Source organism: Stegodyphus dumicola, chromosome 6, assembly GCF_044657685.1.
Source record: "Stegodyphus dumicola isolate Sdum_Otavi_A_Nest chromosome 6, ASM4465768v1".
In the NCBI taxonomy this organism is placed as follows: Eukaryota; Metazoa; Arthropoda; class Arachnida; order Araneae; family Eresidae; genus Stegodyphus; species Stegodyphus dumicola.
Window position 1 is genome coordinate 154,111,916 of NC_140773.1, and position 20,122 is coordinate 154,132,037.

At 29.0% G+C, this 20,122-nt stretch overlaps 1 protein-coding gene across 1 annotated transcript in view; it reads left to right on the forward strand.

Annotated features, from left to right (window-relative positions):
• Positions 1–20,122, forward strand: part of LOC118189891 (guanine nucleotide exchange factor DBS-like) — a gene marked incomplete at its 5' end in the record, with an annotated part of 97,301 nt that overhangs the window by 36,198 nt on the left and 40,981 nt on the right. The window contains 3 exons of the mRNA XM_085819701.1: positions 4,824–5,030; positions 10,094–10,297; positions 19,440–19,570. Of these exons, the coding sequence (XP_085675827.1) occupies positions 4,824–5,030; positions 10,094–10,297; positions 19,440–19,570 (542 nt within the window). The remainder of the gene's footprint in view (positions 1–4,823; positions 5,031–10,093; positions 10,298–19,439; positions 19,571–20,122) is intronic.

Consider the following 20,122-nt stretch of genomic DNA (forward strand, 5'->3'; position numbering starts at 1 on the left):
AACAGGCTTTAAAACCACTAATTTTTCTTTATTATATAATTATTTAAATTTACATAGCAGTTCCAAAGACATTTTGGCCTGCCTCACATATAAAAAATTATTTAACAGTAAATTCATGTAGTGGTAATCACTAAATGAATACATTTGAAAGTTTTATCAGAGAAACCATTTGCTCTCTTTTTTGACTTCTTACTAAATGAAATAATGTGTTAGTTTGTTCTAAAATATTTAAAATCGAATATTGTTCTGTGATTAAATTTATAATAACAATGAAAAAGGTATTAAACCTAAAGAAATAAAACAATGCTTAGATTATGTGTATGCTGATTTGTCTCCTTCCTATAGTACATGAAAGAATGAGCAAAATAAATTCACTTGGGGGGAGTATCCATAGGAAATGTTTCTCATGAGGGTTGGCCATTGGAGGCACTGACTTCAGAAATTGTTGCTTGTGTCTATGAGGAAATAGCAAGTAATATAAGATTAAAAGTCAGTGAGATATCAGTAAAATCCTGTCTCTCTAAAACAACTATTTTACACATTCTGCACAAATGTCTTTTCCCAAACAAAGTCACTGCAAGATGGATACTGTAAATGATTTCAACAATTAAAAAACAGCAACGTGTCAGTGATGATGTGAAAGAGCATTTATCTAATGTATTAAAGACAATATCTTCAGATTACTTTTTTGGGGAATAGATTTGCTGCTTAAGCAATGTGAAATGTGTATCAAGGCACAAAATATCATACTGAAAAATAAGCTATTAAAATTTTCTCTTATAAAAATATATCTTTTTTTGAGAAATTTTTGATTTATATATGTAAGTAGCTTTTTTTAATGAAGGCAAAGAAATATTGTTGCAAAATTTACAGGCGCGGTGAGATGGCTTCCCCACAAAATAGTTTTAGGGTTGCTGTAAAATGGCAATGGAAGGCATTGTTGCCATATTTGGCGAGAAACCGCACATTTGGCGACAAAATTGGCGATATACTATGGAAGGGTGGAGAACCTTCTGGAACGAGTTCTTACCGGTTTAGCCCAGAATGTTCTTGAACACAAGCCAAAAGCTATATAAACCCTGCTGGTCTGCAGTCAGTTAGTGTGTGTGTGCCTCATCTGGCGAGCTGATAGTCAGTCATTGAGCGAGTATCTCGAAGTCTAGCGCCGAGTTGGTCGTCGAGTGCATCGAGAGAGTCTTTTAGTGCATCATCGAGTTTTGTCTTAGACTGTGCTGAGTCGAGAGCTATACTCTTGTGTATCGTCGAGTCAGGGTTCGTAGCGGTCCTTATAAGTGCTTATATGTCCTTTATTTATATTTAAAAATAAAAATAAAATATATTTAAAAATAAAATATAAAGGCCCTTATAGGTGCTTACTTTTTCTTTAAAGCCCTTATTTTTTGTTTTTAGTGCTTATTTTTTGCTTTTAGTGCTTTTTTTTTTAATGAATGCGCTATTTTTCCCCGTACTAAAGCCGAAACTAAATAAACAACTTTTCTTCCTAATGTGGAATGTCAGATGGTCAATCATACTCCTGGAAATAGCTTTTTCCCCTTTCTCTGCATTAACATAACCTTTGGTGTGCACAAAGAGTACAGACAGGTGCCCGTCGTTCTATTGGTCAAAGAATTGCGAAAGCAATAGAAAATTCCGGTACATTCGTCATTCTTTTCCTCCCACCCAAGTACTACACACATTTGAATTTCTATCAAGATCTCAATAATTTGCATTCTCGTTCCACTTGGTCAGTTCATATTCTTGTTTATTATGATCATTATGCTTATATTATGAGCATATGTATGAATGTTTATAATAACATAATTGCAGTAACTGCTGAAGTATAGTTAACTTCCAAAAATTTTTGTGTTTTAACACAGATTAGCTTTCTAAGGAATAATATTTGGAATGGCTTAAATAAAGGGAAAGTAATCGAATAGTCAAAATAATTTAATTTTTTTGGCCAATACATTATACAATACGAAGATTGAGAGGTTCTCCCCTTTCTCCGCAAAATCTCAAATATTGAAACTGTTACAGTTCGCTGCAAAACAAGCAATGAACCTTTTTTTTTTTTTTTTTTTTTTTTTTTTTTTTTTTTTTTGTCACTTTCCAATCTGGATTGAATAGGACTGAAAGTTCTGCAGTCTGCCAACACAAGCGAAAAATGATTCTATTCCGTAAATTTAACGCCGTGTGTTGAAAATTAGAATGAAACACACCCCAGTTATTTACTTCTTTATTCTTCCAATACCGGCAGCTGTTGATTCCGATTGCGTAATACCACATAGGGAAGAATTACGGCGCACGTATTGCACAATAACGTTTGCGATATTTTGCAGAGATAATTAATTTTGATGTTCTGTCTGAGATTTGTTTATGAACACCTAAAAGAGTTTTATTGTGCTTGCTAAGCAGAAAATTTTTCAGTACCATTGGTTTATTTTCATATGGTGCACATATCGAAATGTCAAAAGCACTTATTTAGCGGAAAAATCTAAAGAGTGGCTGCAGTCTACCTCACCTCCGCTCCTCTTTTTCAAGTTACGCTCGACTGTCCGAATATTCGCCAATATCCAAGTATGTGGGTTAGTTAAGCTTTTACTGTTAAAGGATGACTGCATGAAGCAAATTTCTGTCTTCTGATTTCAGAAATGTTCCTCTTTTTTACTTAAATTACTTTGCTTGTAATATCTGTTAAGGGAAAACTAATATACGATGAAAATTTAGAGAATGTTCAGAATTTAGATTTAAATTATTTAAATATCAGTATGAGTGGAAAAATAAATTGTATTTATTATTAGGTTCCAAGTGAATACAATAAATATGCCTTATTATTATTTATTTTCTTTTTTTTTTTTGAACTGAAATTTCATCATTGAATCTTGTAATATAGTTTAGTTCTGCATAGTTTTTTTTTTTCCTCTCATTGTAAACTAGTTCTGTAAATTGAACTGTTATTTAAAATTTAAAAAATAAAGTAATTATTTTCCATGGTTGAGGTAATGCTTATTCTCTCTTAATAAATACTGCATTTCTCATATTTTAAATTACAAGTCTAATTTTTAAGGTTATGCAGTTGTATATAATGTAATTAGACAGGTGCTTATTTTTTTTCTTAAAATGTGCTTGAAAAGTGCTTATATGTGCTTATTTTTTTAACTAAAATGTGGCTATGAACCCTGTCGAGTGCATCGCATGGAGAGTCTAGAGAGTACGTGGAGTTCCGAGAACAACCAAGCAGAGTCAAGAGCTTTGCAGTGAAGCTGTCTTCACCGCGATAGCCTGATAACCTGAAGGCTGTGTCACTGATCGTGTCAGCGTGTTTATAATAGTTCATCAACGACTGTAAAACATGTTTTGGAGCTGTCCTGATTAATATTGGCTAAATAAAGTGTGTTTCGATACTTCATCAGATGTCGTCGTTATTCACTACAAATCCACACGAACCCCATATGAACGTGAAGGAAGAAAATAATGTAACAACTGGTGTCAGAAGAGAAAAAAACAACAATATGCTTTTTCATTCACTGGCTTTAATCTTTGAAAGCAATGTTTTAAAAAAGCTCAAGAAAGTAATATTTTATGATTTCCTAGTTTCAGTATTTTAATATTTCATACAAATTAATAAGGATGCATAATGACAAAAACTAAAATGAATATAAAAGAATAATATTAGGTAAATGTTTTTTGGTCAGACTTTCTTTAAGCTAACACAAGAGAAATAATTTTTAAATATAAGTGTACTGGATATGACAGATAAAAGCTTGTATTTTTTTAATAAGGTGCAAATACTGAATTTTTTTAATCCTATTTTAATCAGTTACTTTATTTTATTAATAAAGTACTTAATTAATTAATTATTTAATCAATTACTTTTATTTTCTTTTATTTTTGACATCATTAAGTTAACATTTATCAGACAGTTTTATTAGATAGATATGTGTGGCTAACAAGGTATGTTGTATAGCAATTTCTTTGCATTAAAGAAGGCAGTCAAAACCTTTACCTATGTGAATTATTTGAGTTATTTTAAAATATTTAACTTTATATATTATTATTAGTTAAAATTTGTTCAGGAAGATTTGAAACATTATTTAGATTTATTGCAGCCTGCAATATTTCACAAAAGCATCTGCAGTGATACTGCCCTTTCATTTGTCTTTCTTTTTGTCATATAAAGTGCAGAAAAAATTACCGAATTATTCATTAGAAAATATTACATTTCCAGTAAGCTTACATTTTAACCTTTTCCTGGAGGCTGGGATATATTTGTCCTGCATGTTCACTACCTTAAATGTGTCTCAAGAAATTTCAGTACACTATGGAAGTTGAAAATTGACTCATTAATATGGAATAGGAAGTATAAGACCCAGCCGATTTTTTTTCGCTCCTTCTTGTTAAAATAGGTGATTAAATCACTCTAATACATTAAAAATTGTCTCAATAACCCACAAGAAAAGGCTTAGCATATGATCAGTAATTTAGTATTCTTTCTTGTAGTTCCCATTTTTCATTTTTTGTTTATGAAATGTAAAAAAGGTTTAATTATGTCTGTTCTTTTCCACAAAACTCTGTGTCTTTATGCTGTAAATTTTAAGGTGAGTAAATTTATAGATGATATAGTAATTACATCATTTAAAATACATCATGTAATTAAGATTTATCAAATAATTTAAATTTGATAAGTTTGTATGATTTGGTAAATGTTAACTGAAGTGAGTGTCACAGGAATTGTGCTATTAAAGCATATCAAATGTTATGTAAAATAACTTTTATTTTGATTAAAAGAGCTGTATTTATTTAATTTGCATTGTTTTATGTAGGCAAATAAATGGTGTACAAGAGGAGTGAATCTTTTAGCTGGTCAACAAATAGAAAAATATTCCTCTCCAACATTTGCTCAGGCTGCCTTACGTGAAATAGAATATTTTTTAGAAAGCTCAAATGAGTTTCGCCTCAATGACCCTAAGGAGATTCATTCATTATTTAAAGGGGTAATTACTCCTGAATCCAGAGCTCTTGTTCAGCAGGTTTGTATTTAATATTTCTAGTCTGTTTCTGTGATGCTTAGTGATCTCTTATGCATAGATTCAAATTTCATGCAAGGTTTTTGACTTTATGTATGAATTTTTAGAATTTTGACTATTGATGTTTATGATAATGATTTATATATTGCTTGCAGAATTTAGCTATACAGTCAAAAGTCGTTAATTCGGACACCCATAATCCGGAATGATCTATAATCCGGACCTCAAAGCTACAAACTTGCTGCGCATGCGTAGCATTGACGCATGCGCGTAAGACCTTTACGGCTGCGAATATGTGTGTGCGCGTGCGCAAAATACGTTTACGAATGCGCTTTTAATGTATAATGGACGGTATAAGCTAAGCTAAAATTATCTAATTCAGTTAATGTTGCAGATTGCGTTGTTCCTTAATCTTCGAATTGGATTCGGCTTATTATTTTTTGCAAACTGTTAGAGCAATTTTATAAAAGTAAGCTTGAAATTTCGATTATGTCAAATAGAATTTCTGATATATATTTATTAATATGTAAAGGATCTACAAAGCGAAAGTATGTTTCGAAGTCTATTAAACAAAAGGAGGAATTGCTGCAAAAAAATGGATAAAGGCATATCCTTTGTTTATCTAAACTTTAACGTTTGTTTATCTAAACTTTGTTTATCTTTAACGCCGCGGCGCGCAATGAATTGGAAGTTGATCTGTCAGCACTATCCTTATGTTCAGCACAGATGTTTTTATTTTATTTGGCTTATAATTCCTTACTAAATGTAGTATTTCATCTCGATGTACTTTGTCTTTGATATGATTTAAATCAAATTCCTCATCATTATAATTTGCTTCCGATAGTGAAGAAAGTGACAGAGGTTATTGAAAACGAAAAAATTTCTATTGACAAATTAGTCGGTATTCTCAACACAGCAATTATAAGACTTGAGCAGCGTAACTTTGTAACTGAACAAGAAATTATGTCTGTTTATAGAATTAAAGAGAATATATTATCACATAAAAAACAAAGCAACTTAAACAGCTTACATTGAAAGAAATGTTTAATAAAGTAAACAAATAAATATTAAGCTTTTTTTTTTTTTTTTGCAAATTTTGATACCTTTGATTAGATCATAATAACTATTAGATCATAATTGTTCATTATTTCATAAATTACGGTTTCATATTTTTAATTTTATAATTTCTGCATGCCATCTTACCAGATTTAAATTGATGATCTATAATCCGTAAAAATCGATAATCCGGAATCGCCGAAGTCCCGACGAGTCCGGATTAACGACTTTTGACTGTACAATATTAAATCATAATATTTAATAGCATAATTTTAAAATGTTCAGAAACTTAAAAAAAAAAAAAAAATACGGAAATACAAATAATATGTTATCAAATCAAGCCTTTAGCTGCTTCATCTGAATGACATTTTTTTTTTTTTTTTTTTTTTTTTTTTTTTTGTGTGTGTGTGTGTGTGTGTGTGTGTATGTGTGTGTGTATGTGTGTGTGCATGCGCTACATGATTTGTCTCATATGCAATATGGCTATCTAATTTTCAAACCTTGTATTTTTTATTATCATGTTTTACTTATTCTAGCTTTATTTTTTATTCACATGTGCCATTAATCAATCACAGAACTTCGATCATAGAATCATTGGACTTTCTTGATTTTCTTTTCTCTTTCTATTTGATTTAATGTAAAATATAAGTTCTTATAGATACATGTATTATATTTACTGAATGTTTCATTTAGACATTTGGTGAATATTTTATTAATTTATTATTGAATGCAAAACTAGAATTTTAAAATCTTGATGTGGCATATGTACTTCATTTGTATGTGTTGAAAATGGATGGCTCTTTTAGTGACAACAACTATGACATTCTAACCTTAACTCCTGCTGAAATTTGCCCAATGAAACAGGAAGCTCATCAGATTTTTACATATTTTAAAATGAATCTAAATGAATTTTAAAATCTGGTAATTATTTAGAGGAAGCTTGCATTATTTGAGAAACTTTTGGAAAAATTCCTCCACTTGCTCCACCAAGATTATTGCATGTTTTAAAAAATGCTAGCAATTTTAGGATTCTTTAAATACAGCTGAACTCCACTATAGTGAACTTCAAGGGACCAGAAGTTTGGTTTGTTATATCTGATTGAATAAAAGAAACATGTAAAAAATTTTAAAATTGAATGATGACTTGAAGAAAATAGCAACATTGCTGCCTGCGTCTAACATAAGAAATGAATAATAAATTTTATTTTAACAAATCATATTGACATTCAATTACAATAATTATTAGAAATTAATTCACAGTTGTTAAATTTATTGGTGGTTGTTTTCCAATTTCAGTATACTTGTATCAGTTTGCATGATAAGTTGCTTAATCTAAATATCAGTGTACAGATCCTTCCCACAAATTATCCATTAATAACTATGAATAATTATTTTATCTGTAAGAACAAAAAATACTAAAAACGAAGGAAAAAAGTCTGAAAGCTTTCAGATTTTACACTACGCCCAAACGGGTGTTTTTTTTTTTAACATTTTGTGTGTTACCTTCATTTATTAAATATCAAGTTCTTTGCACTCAAGCCATAAAATTCAATTCAACAGCAATATCGCAAATTAATTTTAAAATGAGCATATCTGTAGAATTTCTGATGCACAGACTTGTGCCCTGCAGATAATGTTTTTTTTTCTCTTTTCCATATGTTATTGCCATTCCTCGTTTTGAAATCATTGAGTTTGTTAATCAGAAATTATTTAATGTCAATGTGATTTGATCTGTAATGATAAAAAATTCTCAAATATGAAAGAGATATTAAAACAAATTTCAAATTCCAAATTAGGGCTTTCAGATGCCCATATGCAGTGAATATGTTATTGAAAATTTGATGGCTTTAGGTATCGTTGTTTTATCACAGTGCAAGAAACATACATACGTTTATGCAGATTCTTCATTATTTAATTTCTTTAAATATAATACAGGGCTGTAATATTTGGTGACAACAGTTTGAAAAGTGAATCAACACAAAATGTCAAAACAAAATTAATAGCCTTTTGGGCTTATAAGAAAAAATACTGTGAATTTACTTTTAACTTTTGCTTAACTGTTGAGTACAAAAGTAATCTTTAATTTTCTGATGGCATGATACAGGTAAAATTTTATCCATAGTTTTAAAGCAAAAATTCAGTAAGCTTCCTAAAGAATATCTTATGAATAATCTTATCTTGCAGAAGATTTGAAGAATGCAAAACTGTTATTGAAGGAATGTAACTTAGCATTTAAAATGTAATAAAACAAACTGATAAAGGTCAAATTTTAATTCCTTAACTGACTGTATACCCCAAAGCTCACGATTCATTGCTTTTTCTTTCCCTGAATAGAAGAAATTTTGATCATAGCATCAGCCTTCATTAGAACTCTGTCTGGCAGCTCAGTCAAGAAATTTGAATGGAATCAGAGAACTTATTCATGTTCTTTGATTCAGTGGTTACTATTACCATAGTATGGTGTCTTAAATATGCTCATTTTGTCCTGATTCTCCTAGAATTAGGTACACCTCTGTCTTGCAGAAACTTTGTTTAGAACATTGAAAATAATGGGGTGAAGATAACAGAAAAGTAATGTAAAGTTGTTTTCTATTTTAAATGGAATGTAGATGCTGAGATATTAAATGTGGGTTATTTAAGGATTAGTAATTTTTTCATGAAAATATGCAAAGTACAAAATAATTTCAATTAGAGATATGAGCATGGTTTGTTATATCCAATTTCATACTTTACAAGGCTATAGCACTATAAAATTATATTAATAGTGTACAAAATTGGATGAGACCAAAAAGTTCATTGATTATATCTGGGGATTGATTATTGCAGAATTCAACTGTATAGTTTTAGAGTTAGGTAAAATCTGTATCATTTAGTATATCATATTTCAAAACTACCTATTAATACAGTGTTTAACATTACATTTTGTATTTTAATGTATAAAGTTAGAGTGCATAAGTAAAAGACAAGATGTTTTATTTTTCACACCCTCCCCCCCCAAAAAAATTGATAATACAAACTAATTAAGTATGAATATAATATGAATACAACACTCATACATACACATTCATGTTATATGTACATAGTATTCAAAGAAAGTGCTTAGGAACTATTTCTTTAACTATTGATTTTCAATGTGCAATTCCAGTAATAAAGTTTTTCAATTTATGCTGAAGAATTTACAATGAAAAGTTCTGTGAATATAAGATGTAGCATTTTGTGTGGTTCCTGTATATCAAAAGTTTTGAAAATGCTTCATACCCTTATGTGCAAGATTCAGGATGATGTTAAAATATGAATGATCACTTTCCACTGCCTGTTAAGCAATTTTAAGAAGATTTTGATCAGATTCAGAGAGAAATCGCAAAATAAAATTTGCTTTTTTTGTGGTAAAACAGTAATCATTAATTTTAGTTGGCCCCATAAAATTAAATACAAAAATTTCCTTAAATTTTAGAGGTATAGAACTTATTAAAAACATCAGGAACATTTTGTTAATTGGACATTTTACTGCACTGAAGGACATACCTCTAGTGTTGTCTTTTCTGTGAAAGGACTTATCTATAATGTTGTAACTATTTTTGTAAAAAATTCTACGTTATTTTGAAAAAAAAGAAATAATTGGTTGTATAAGTGTAAGATCAGTTAAGGAAATAATGCCTGTAGTCATATAATTTTTTAATATTTATTTATACTTAATTTTTTGAAGTCTAATTTTATTATTATTTTGACTAAACTAGCAGAATAAGCTGCTATTTATTATTTAACTGACTTTTTGGGAAAAGACAAAATTCCACTCAAACTGATATTAATTTCTTAAAGAAATGAAAATATTTTTACTTTTTGATGAGAAGAGAGGCAGGGAGCATTTCTTCAAATATAATGTAATGTAAGGTTAAATTTTACCTAATTATAAAAATTCAAGTTGCCAAATTTATGTTTCATCTGTAAAGAAAGTATAATTTTGCATAAATGAAGTTATCATGTCTAACTATGAAAAATTATTTTTTAAGGTACTTAAACGAATAGAAGATGTTCAGATGATGTGTGAAAAGCGGCAGTGTAGTCTTCAGCGCATCGTTTCAAGAAACAAAGGTCCTGTTCAGGCTGTTATTCCAGAACCAATTTCATCTATACCAACTTCATTGCAAGCTCCTTCTGGAAAGTCACCAGAGGGTAGAAGAAAAATTGTTAGAAAGACTAAGACTGTGCCTAAGGTATTTTCAACTGTGATAAAAACTTAAATGTTAACACCATGTAAAACGACACTCAGCTTTTATAATACTCTTTTTAATAAAATTATAATTTGTTTCATTTTTGATAAAATTATAATTTATTCTCTTATTTTTATCGATTTCAAGTTGATAATTTATTATAATTTATTTTTAAATGACTATTAGTAATATGATTGATATATCCAGACAGTGAAAAAATAGCTATAATTATAACTCTGATCACAGTTACTATAATTACAAATATGATCGTACTACGATGATTATAGTTATAATCCATATTATAATAGGATACTACTAATCCTGTTGTAATATGGGGAATAATAGTGATCATAGTTATAATGGCTAGTTTTAGTTGGATATATTTTAGTAAGTTCACATGTGAATAGGAATTATAATTTAGGTTTATTTGAGGGGCAAGAGATAGAAAGAATTTGAACGGCTCTTCCTGCAATTTTTTTATTTGTAATTGCTTTTCTGTCATTACGATTATTGTATTTAATAGAGGAGGTTGAGTCTCTGTAGTTAACTATAAAGGTAGTTGGCCATCAGTGATATTGGTCTTATGAATATAGTGATTTAGATTTTAAAAGTTTTGATTCTTACATAGTATCAAAAGAAGATGAACCAATGTTTTGGTTGTTGAATGTAGATAATTCATTAACTATCCCTTATAATACTAATGTGCGAATAATTGTGTCAAGAATAGATGTAATTCATTCTCGCCGACTTTTCATCATGGGCAATTCCCAAATTGCCCATGAAAATCCATAGGATATAAAAAAAGATTTAAAATCAAGAAAGGATTTAAAAATTAAACTAGTATTTCAATGGCGTCTTAAGAAATATAGAACTATATGAACTTACGCAATCTGAAATTAGCACGTGTGCTAGATTTGGCGCACTGTTAAATGGGCACATTTGCTAGATTCGGCGCTTTTGCGCGTACATTTTCGCTGCAATTTTTTTACGGCCCTCGAAACCGAATAGTACCTATTTTCCTATAAAGTATTTTATAATTAAAAGAGGGTATAATAGAATTTGAATAGCTCTTTCTGGGGAAATAAATAAAATTTTTAGTGAAGTATCTTATCCGAATTATTGACGGATTGTATATATTTGTGTAATTACTTTTTTATATTTAGTTGTAAGAAATAGAATTGGATTATTTCCTTTTGTTTTTATTTTTACAGCTCATCTGATAATTACAATAGGATTAGAAATTATTTTGAATTACTTTTTTTTAATAGGATGAAGAAAAAGACTTTTAAATTAGTGCTGCTCATTTAGTTCCCGAAGGGTGCCCTTTATTTTTAGATCTGTTAATAGTATTAATTGAAAGAATTAGTAATTTAATTCAGCCTTTCACCTTATCAATTTGATTGGCAGCTAATATAATAGCTGGTTATTTAATTGTAGGTTTGTTATTAATAATTAGAAGACTAAGTGTTGGGGGGGGGAAGGGTTTGCTTCAACATTAATATTACAAACAATTTTGTTGGTTTAGAGTTTGGTGTATCTGTAATTCAGGGTTTTGTATTTAGAATTTTAATGTTATTGTATGCTTTGTAATATTATTAACTTTTGATAAAGTATTTTCATAGATATCATATAGTAACTATATCTCCTTGACCGTTATTAGCCAGAGTTGGAAGATTATGTCTAGTTATTGGAATAGTACAAATGTTTGTATTTTGTGAACATGAATTATTATTTACAGCATTAATAATAATGGTGTTGGTAGCGAGAGTATGATGACGAGATGTAATTTGTGAAAGAACATTTCAAGTATATCATTCAAGAGTAATATTAAGAGGATTAATATTAGGAATATTATTATTTATTGTAAGAAAAGTATTTTTTTTACCCCCGCCGCAGAGCAGTAAGTATTACCCCAGCCGCAGAGCAGCGTGAAATTGATAAACAGATTTCGGAATGGTTAGATAAACAAAGGATATGCCTTTATCCATTTTTTGCAGCAATTCCACTTTCTGTTTAATGGACTTCGAAACATACTTTCGCTTTGTAGATCCTTTACATATTAGTAAACATATATCGGAAATTCTATTTGACATAATCGAAAGTTCAAGCTTACTTTAATAAAATTGCTCTAACAGTCTGCAAAAAATAATAAGCCGGATCCAATTCGAAGATTAAGGAACAATGCAATCTGCAACATTAACTGAATTAGATAATTTTAGCTTAGCTTATACTGTCCGTTATACGTTAAACACGCATGCGTAAACGTATTTTGGGCCTTTGCACATGTAATATTCGCAGCCCTACAGGTCTTGCGTCAACGCGACGCATGCGCAGAAAGTTTGTAGCTTTGAGGTCTGGATTATAGATGATTCTGGATTATGGGTGTCCGAATTAACAACTTTTGACTGTATTATCTTCTGGAATTAGAGTAACTTGAGCTCATCAATCTATTTTAAATGAAAAATGGGGAATAATAAGAAAATCATTGATTGTTACGTGAATGTTAATGTTATATTTTTTATCCTTTCAAACTTTTGAGTATTATATTATATAGCTGGATTTAAAATTAGTGGTTCTGTATATGGATAAACATTTTATATAGTTACTGGATTTAATGTAATTATTGGAACTTTGTTTCTATTTGTAATTTGGGTTCAAACAGTAAGGGACATTTTTCTAGAAGATATTATTTTGGGTTTGAAGCGGCTGCTTGATATTGACATTTTGTTGATGTTGTTTAATTATTTTAATTTTTGGTTGTTTATTGATGAGGAGCATAAAATAGTTATATAAGTACACTTGATTTCCAGTTAAATAGAGGAAGAATACTTTTATATGTATTAGTAGGAATAGTAATTTTAGTATTGTTAATATTGGTTTATTTTTTTTCTTCTTTTAATGTCTTACAAAGTAAAAATAGATATAGAAACTATATCTTCATATGAATGTGGATTTGATATAAAGTCGGAGTCTGGATATATTTTTTCTTATCGTTTTTTTTAATTGAAATTATATTTTTAATTTTTGATGTGGAAATTTAATTAATATTACCTGTTCCTTTCATTAGAGAAGATGTTATAGGTGTAACAGTGTTTTATATGTTTGTTGTGATTTTATTAGTTGGATTAATATATGAATATTATTGTGGATCATTAAAATGAATAGATGTTCTTGTTTCTAAGACTTAAACTTAGTGCACTGATCTGCCAAATAGATAAAGCTGTAAGCGATTTCATTGTTAATGAAATAGAAGGACACACCATCAGGAGGAGGTTTCTCCCTTTTTTCTGGTTACAGGGGGAATCGGGGAAATGGATGATTGTGTGGAAGATTTAGTGAGGATGTAGTGAGGGATTATGGAGAGAAAATTAAGTATAAGGTTAGAAATTGATTTGCAATCAGTTACAATGAAATGTTCATACCTTGATTAGTTTTGTTAAGGGGCTGCTAACTTCTTATAAGCGATAGTGCTACTAAAAATTGAGGAGCTTTGGAGCAGCTTAATTTCGACTTAAGTGATGGATAAAGTAGTGAAATATCACTTCATTATTTCATAATGAAGATGTAGTCCTTTTTTCTTCAATAAAATGCTCTATTATAAGCTGTAAAGATAAATTATTAAAATGATTGGATTGATTATTATGATAATAAAGATAAGTGAAATAAATGAAAGTGAAAGAAAAATTGGAATTGATAATGAGATGTAAGATTGGTAAAATAATTCAGTTGGTGCATAGGATTCTTTTCAAAATTTATCATTATTTGCGAAAGTGTTTATGGCTGGGAATAAAGGTTTGGTTGGATTAGTAGAAATAGAATGGGTAAATCATAATGAAATTAAGGGGGGTCCTAATTTAATATATTTTTTAATTAAAGAATGATAAAGACAATTCGATTAGAATTCCTAAAGACAAATTTATGATTGTAAAGATTTTTATGGAAAATGGTATTAGAAAGATTTGGTTAGGGCAGATTAATTAGACTTTATGTTAAGTTTTAAAGAGAATAAACATTTATGAATTGAATAGGAGGCTGTTAAGCCAATAGATATGTTTATTAAAATTGAAAGAGTCGAGGAAAGTTTAGAAGATAGCATATTTTCAATAATTGCATCTTTTGAAAAGAACCCAGATTTGAATGGAATTCCTATGAGAGTTAAGTTAGAAATTCCTAAAATGCAGGGTATTAAGAGGATATTAAATATAGCTATTCCTAGTTGGCATTTATCTTGATATGATAATGATTGAATAATAATTCTTGCACATAGGAATATTATTGATTTAAACAAGGCATGGGAAATTAAATGAAAGTAAGCAATATTAATAGAAAATAATGAGATAGCAAAGAGTATTATAGCGATTTGTCTAAGAGTTGAAAGAGCAATAATGTTTTTATATTTTGTTCTCAGTTTTCAGAAAAGCCGGCAATGAGAATAGTAATTGTGGAGATGGATATAATAATTATGAGGGATATTGGATGAGGGTTGCTTAGAACTCGGATCAGTAAATAAATTCCTGCAGTAACTAGAGTTGATGAATGAACTAAAGCTGAAATTGGGGTAGGAGCTGCTATTGCTTCAGGAAGTCAAGCTGAAAATGAATTAATGTTTATCCATGAAAATGGGAATTGGGTTCTTTTTGAACATGCTGCAATAATTAAGAAGATTAAAATAAATAATGAATATTCATTATTTATTGAGAAGTTTCAATCTAAGTACGAAAGTATTATACCTATAGATATAAGAATTATAATATTCCCAATTCGGTTAAAAAGGATAGTAATTGAACCTGATGCGGCTGTGGGGTAGTTTTGATATTAAATTACTAAAATATAAGATGAAAATCCTAGTCCATCTCAACCTAAAAGAATGAAAATTAAATTATCACTTGAAATTATGAGTATTATAGAAAATATAAATAGAAGGAGTAGGAGGGAAAAACGGTTAAATTCCTTTTTTAGGGATGTGAGATATTCTTAAGGTTAAGATTAATCTAGAGATTAGACTTACTGTATCTAAGAATAAACATGACAATCAGTCGAATAGAAGATTAACAGGAAATAAAAAGGAGGGAATAGAGGTTAATGAGAGATTTAAAGGGAAATGAATATTGAGTTAATTACTATATATATAAAGAGAGAGGAAGAAAAATTAAGGTAATGGAATTAAGGAAGATGGCAGTAAGGGGGATAATTAGATTGTTGGTTCCACAAACCAGTGTTTTAAATAAGATAATAGTATAAAGATTTATAAGTTCTGTTTTGAAAAGAATTAAAATTAAGGGGGTAATATGAATGAATAAGCTTAAAAAAGGTTTTGAGTGTGATTCTTCTGAGAATTCTATTTCTGAAAGATTATGAGAACCATTAATGAATGTATTAATTGAAAATAATGTTGTTGTAATGGAAACAAAGAAGATTATAATTAAAGCAATATGGGTTCAGTTGATAAGACTAGATATAATAAAGATTTCCCTTAAAGTATTAATAGTTGGAGGAGCTGAAATATTGATAGCTAAAAATAAAAATCATCATAAAGTGAGATTAGGAAAAATTGAAATTAATCCTTTAAAAGATATAATATTTCGAGAGTGGTATTTTGAATAGATTCAGTTTACAAGAAAAAAAAAAAAAAAAAGAGCTGAAGAAGATAAACCATGAGCAATAATCATAATGATTGCTCCCGTAAGTCCAATATAATTAAATGTTATTAGGCTTGCAAGAACTAGACCTATATGTGCTACAGAGACATAAGCAATTAAAGATTTTATGTCTTTTTTTCAGATACAATTTATTCTTGTAGCTGTTGCTGTTATTAAACTGATTCTAATAAATCAAGCTCTGAATATATTTAGTTTTTGGAAAATTAAAGGAATAAAATGGATTAATCCATATCCTCCAAATTTTAGAAGTACAGCGGCTAAAATTATTTAGCTTTCTAGTTATGCTTCAACGTGGGCTTTCGAGAGCCGTAGGGGAAGAGAAAATATAGGACTAAAAAGGCTAAAATAAAGATTATGGGAAGGTTAATTTTAAAATTTAGAGTAAGAGAAGTAGAATTTCAGAGTATTTTTTATAATATAAGATTCCTAGTATTAAAGGGAGGTAATGGTATAAATTAGAAGGTAAATTCCTGCTTGGAGACGTTCTGGTTGTTTTCTCTTTATTTTACTTAAAAAGTTGAAATTAATGTGGTTTCAAATATAACGTAAAATGAAAATATGTTTGAGAAGGAAAATGTAAAAATAACAATTATGAGGTTAGGTGAAATTTTAGGTGGAATTAATCAAAAATTTGAGATGGAAATAAAAATAAGGAGACATCCAATAAGAGATAAAAGGATTATTCTAAATGATAGTAAATATAAATTAAATAAATTATTTGAAGAAATGTTATCTTTATTTTCTAAAAGTTTAGTAATAATGTATAGTGTAGTAAAGGAAGAAACTGTAATGGAAAATATAAGGTTTTTTAGGAAAGGTAAAAGTAAAATTAAAGGGAAGATTAATTTTATCAGAAGTTAATGTTCAAATTGAAGTATTTATAGAAGATTTATGGGAACATCAGATTCTAATAGACTAAGTCCTAAAAATGATGCTCTAACTATTAATGAAAGTATAATAAGTAGAGATATTGAGGAAGTGGAATGATTGAGAATAGAAAATAGTGAAAATAATGAAATTAAAAGGATTTCTAAACTTATAAGTATTATAATAATGATTTTTCATCATCAACATATTCTAAAGATTCTTAGAGTCATGATGATTTTAATAAGGGTAATATTAGAATTTTCTACATCCAAAGTAGATATTTTATTTAAATTATTAAGAATAAATTTTGATAGTATTATTATTAATTTTAACTTTATTATTTATTTGTTCTTCTCAGTCAATAGTTATTGTAATAAGAATGATTCTGGTGACTTTATTTTATTCAGTGATGGTATATTTTGTAATAGGGTTATATTGGTATAGATATGCTTTTTTACTAGTCATATTAACTGCAGTAATAGTTTTATTTACTTATATAGCTAGATTAGATGTCCTAATGGAAGCTTTGAATATGTAGGAATAGCATTGTTATCAGTTGTAATTTATTTATATTTATATAAAGGTTATTGGAATCAGATGGAATTTGTAGTGGTTGGGGATGAAATGAGATTAAAATTGTATAAAAAAAGGTATTATATTTATTTATAGTTAGAATGGTGTTAGCTGTAATAGTATTAGCAGTATGAGTGAGAGGAATAATTGAAGTAGCAGTGCAAGGATTTTAAGAAATATGCCTGATAAAAGGGTTAATTTGATAGATTAAAGAATGAGATATTTTATTATCATTAGATAAAAGAGATAAGTTAGTAGAGGTAGTTAATAGGCCTTTAATTGATTTACCTTCACCTTCAAGAATTAGATATTTTTGGAATTTTGGTTCATTATTAGGAGTATTTTTATTTAGACTGTTAGAGGTTTATTTTTATCATTACATTTTATAGGAGATGTAAATTTATCATTTTATAGAATTATTCATATAATTCAGGAAGTAAATTATAAATGAATAATATGTGTAGTTCATGCTAATGAGGCTAGATTATTTTTTATATTTATATGCATTCATATTGGTCAATTATATTATGGATTTTATCAATTTGATAAGGTTTGGTTAAGAGGGGTAAGAATTTTAGTACTTTCTATAGCTACATCTTTTTTAGGATATGTATTACCTTGAGGGCAAATATCATTTTGGGCTGCTACAGTAATTACAAATTTATTGTCTGCTGTACCTTATGTAGGGGTAATATTAGTAGAGTGAGTTTGGGGCAGGTTTGTGGTAGGAAATCCTACTTTAACTCAGTTTTTTGCTTTTCATTTTATTTTGCCATTTGTAATTTTATTTTTTGTAATTTTACATTTATTATTTCTTCACGAGACTGGCTCAGGGAATTCTACTGGATTAAGAAGAGATGAAGTTGTATTTCACCCTTATTTTAGAATCAAGGATGTATATGGATTAATAATAGTGTTTTTATTTTATATTGTAGCGAAAATCGCTGTTTTCAACCGAGCTCCTCATAGCTTAGCAGAGAAGACGCAGGACTCGAAACCTGAAAGTACCGCGTTCGAAACCCATCAACGGCAAGATGCCCGATAATTGGTTTCTATGCGACAATATGTTTATTTGTTTAGAAATGCCTTATGTATTTATGGATGTAGAAAATTTTATTCTTTCAAAACCATTAGTTACTACAACTCATATTCAGCCTTAATGATTGTCTTATTTGCTTATAAGATTTTTCGTTCTATTCCTAGAAAAATTGGAGGAGAAATTGCTCTTGAAATGTGTGTAGTAATTTTGTATTTTTTTTGCATTTATAAACATAATTTTCATAGAATTGGATTTTATCCTTTAATAAAATATATGTTTTGAGTGTTTGTGGTAAATTAAATATTATTAACTTGAATTGGAGCTTGTGAAGTGGAGTTACCTTTCAGAGAATTAGGAGCTATATTTAGCTTTGTATAATTTTTTATATATATTTAGTTTTTTGGATAAATTATAAGTTTCAGGATATATTAATATAATTTTATGAATAGTGTTTTGAAAGCATTAATTAAGGAAAATAACCCTTCAAAATCATTTATGTAATGATTAATTATTTTAAGTAGCAAAAAAGATTAGGTAGTTTAAGTAAAATAAAAGCTTTGTAAGTTGTTGATATAAAAAATAAAAGAGTAAAAGGTTATTGGGAAAGAGATAGAAAATATAATTAAAAGCAGAACAATTTTTCATCTTATAGTTATAAGTATGTTGTATCGAAATCGGGGGAAAGTTAAGGTTGGTGAAAAAGAAACCTGTTTTCTTTAGTGGCAATGAATAATTTTATTCATACTACAACTTTAAATGCTACTTGGTAACCAAAGTCAGATCTCAGATATTATTTAATAACCAGTTTACTTTAAATGGAAAGAACTGGTTAGGGAGAAAAAAGTGCTGGTACGCAGAATAATGTAGTATGCAGGTGACTTGCTGAAAGTCATTTGGCTGTGTTAGTATATAAAGAGAACAAAACTTTCATAAGTTTGTAAAGTGCAATAAATAACATTGCCTTCTAATTTTTATACCTGTTTTTATTATGACTGTCTTATTTCAGTTTAAAATTGAAGTGCGCTTTGGTGATCCTCCGTGTGAGCAGAATAATTTACTTCAAGTTCCTGACTGCAGTAGCGAATCTAGATCACCATCACCAAGAAGCTGTCAGGAAATACTCCAAAATAAAAGAAGGTATTAAATTTTATATCAGGCTCTGAGAATTCTTATTTTGTCTAATTTCACATGAGTCACTTTTATTTTCTGGCTTCTTTCGTTGTATTTAGCTAAATAGAGAGACATGTATACAGTAAAGTTTTCACTTATGGTATTTGTTTTAGAATACAGTAAAGCACTCTCATTTGTGTTTTGTTTAATATCTATAATGTCAATGTATCCTTGTAATATATCAATTTTAAAGTGGCTTTAAGTCTGTAAAGCAGGAAGAAAATCACTAGAAGCAAGATTAGATGAATATGGGACAGAAGGATCAGTGGTGTTTATTATTATTATTGGAGGGAAGAGGACAAAAATGTTTTGCTATCAGTGTAGATGTATGACATGAGCCTTATCATGGTATAGACTGCTCTTTTCCTGCCATTTTTCTGAAAGCATCACCTCATAGGCATTACAAGACATTCTTTTAAGTATCTTAAGTCACATAGTCATCTGAAAGCTATGAGTATCTTTTTACTCTTTACAAATGATGGACACAGAGGCAGGATGAGAATCATCTTGCCTCTATTT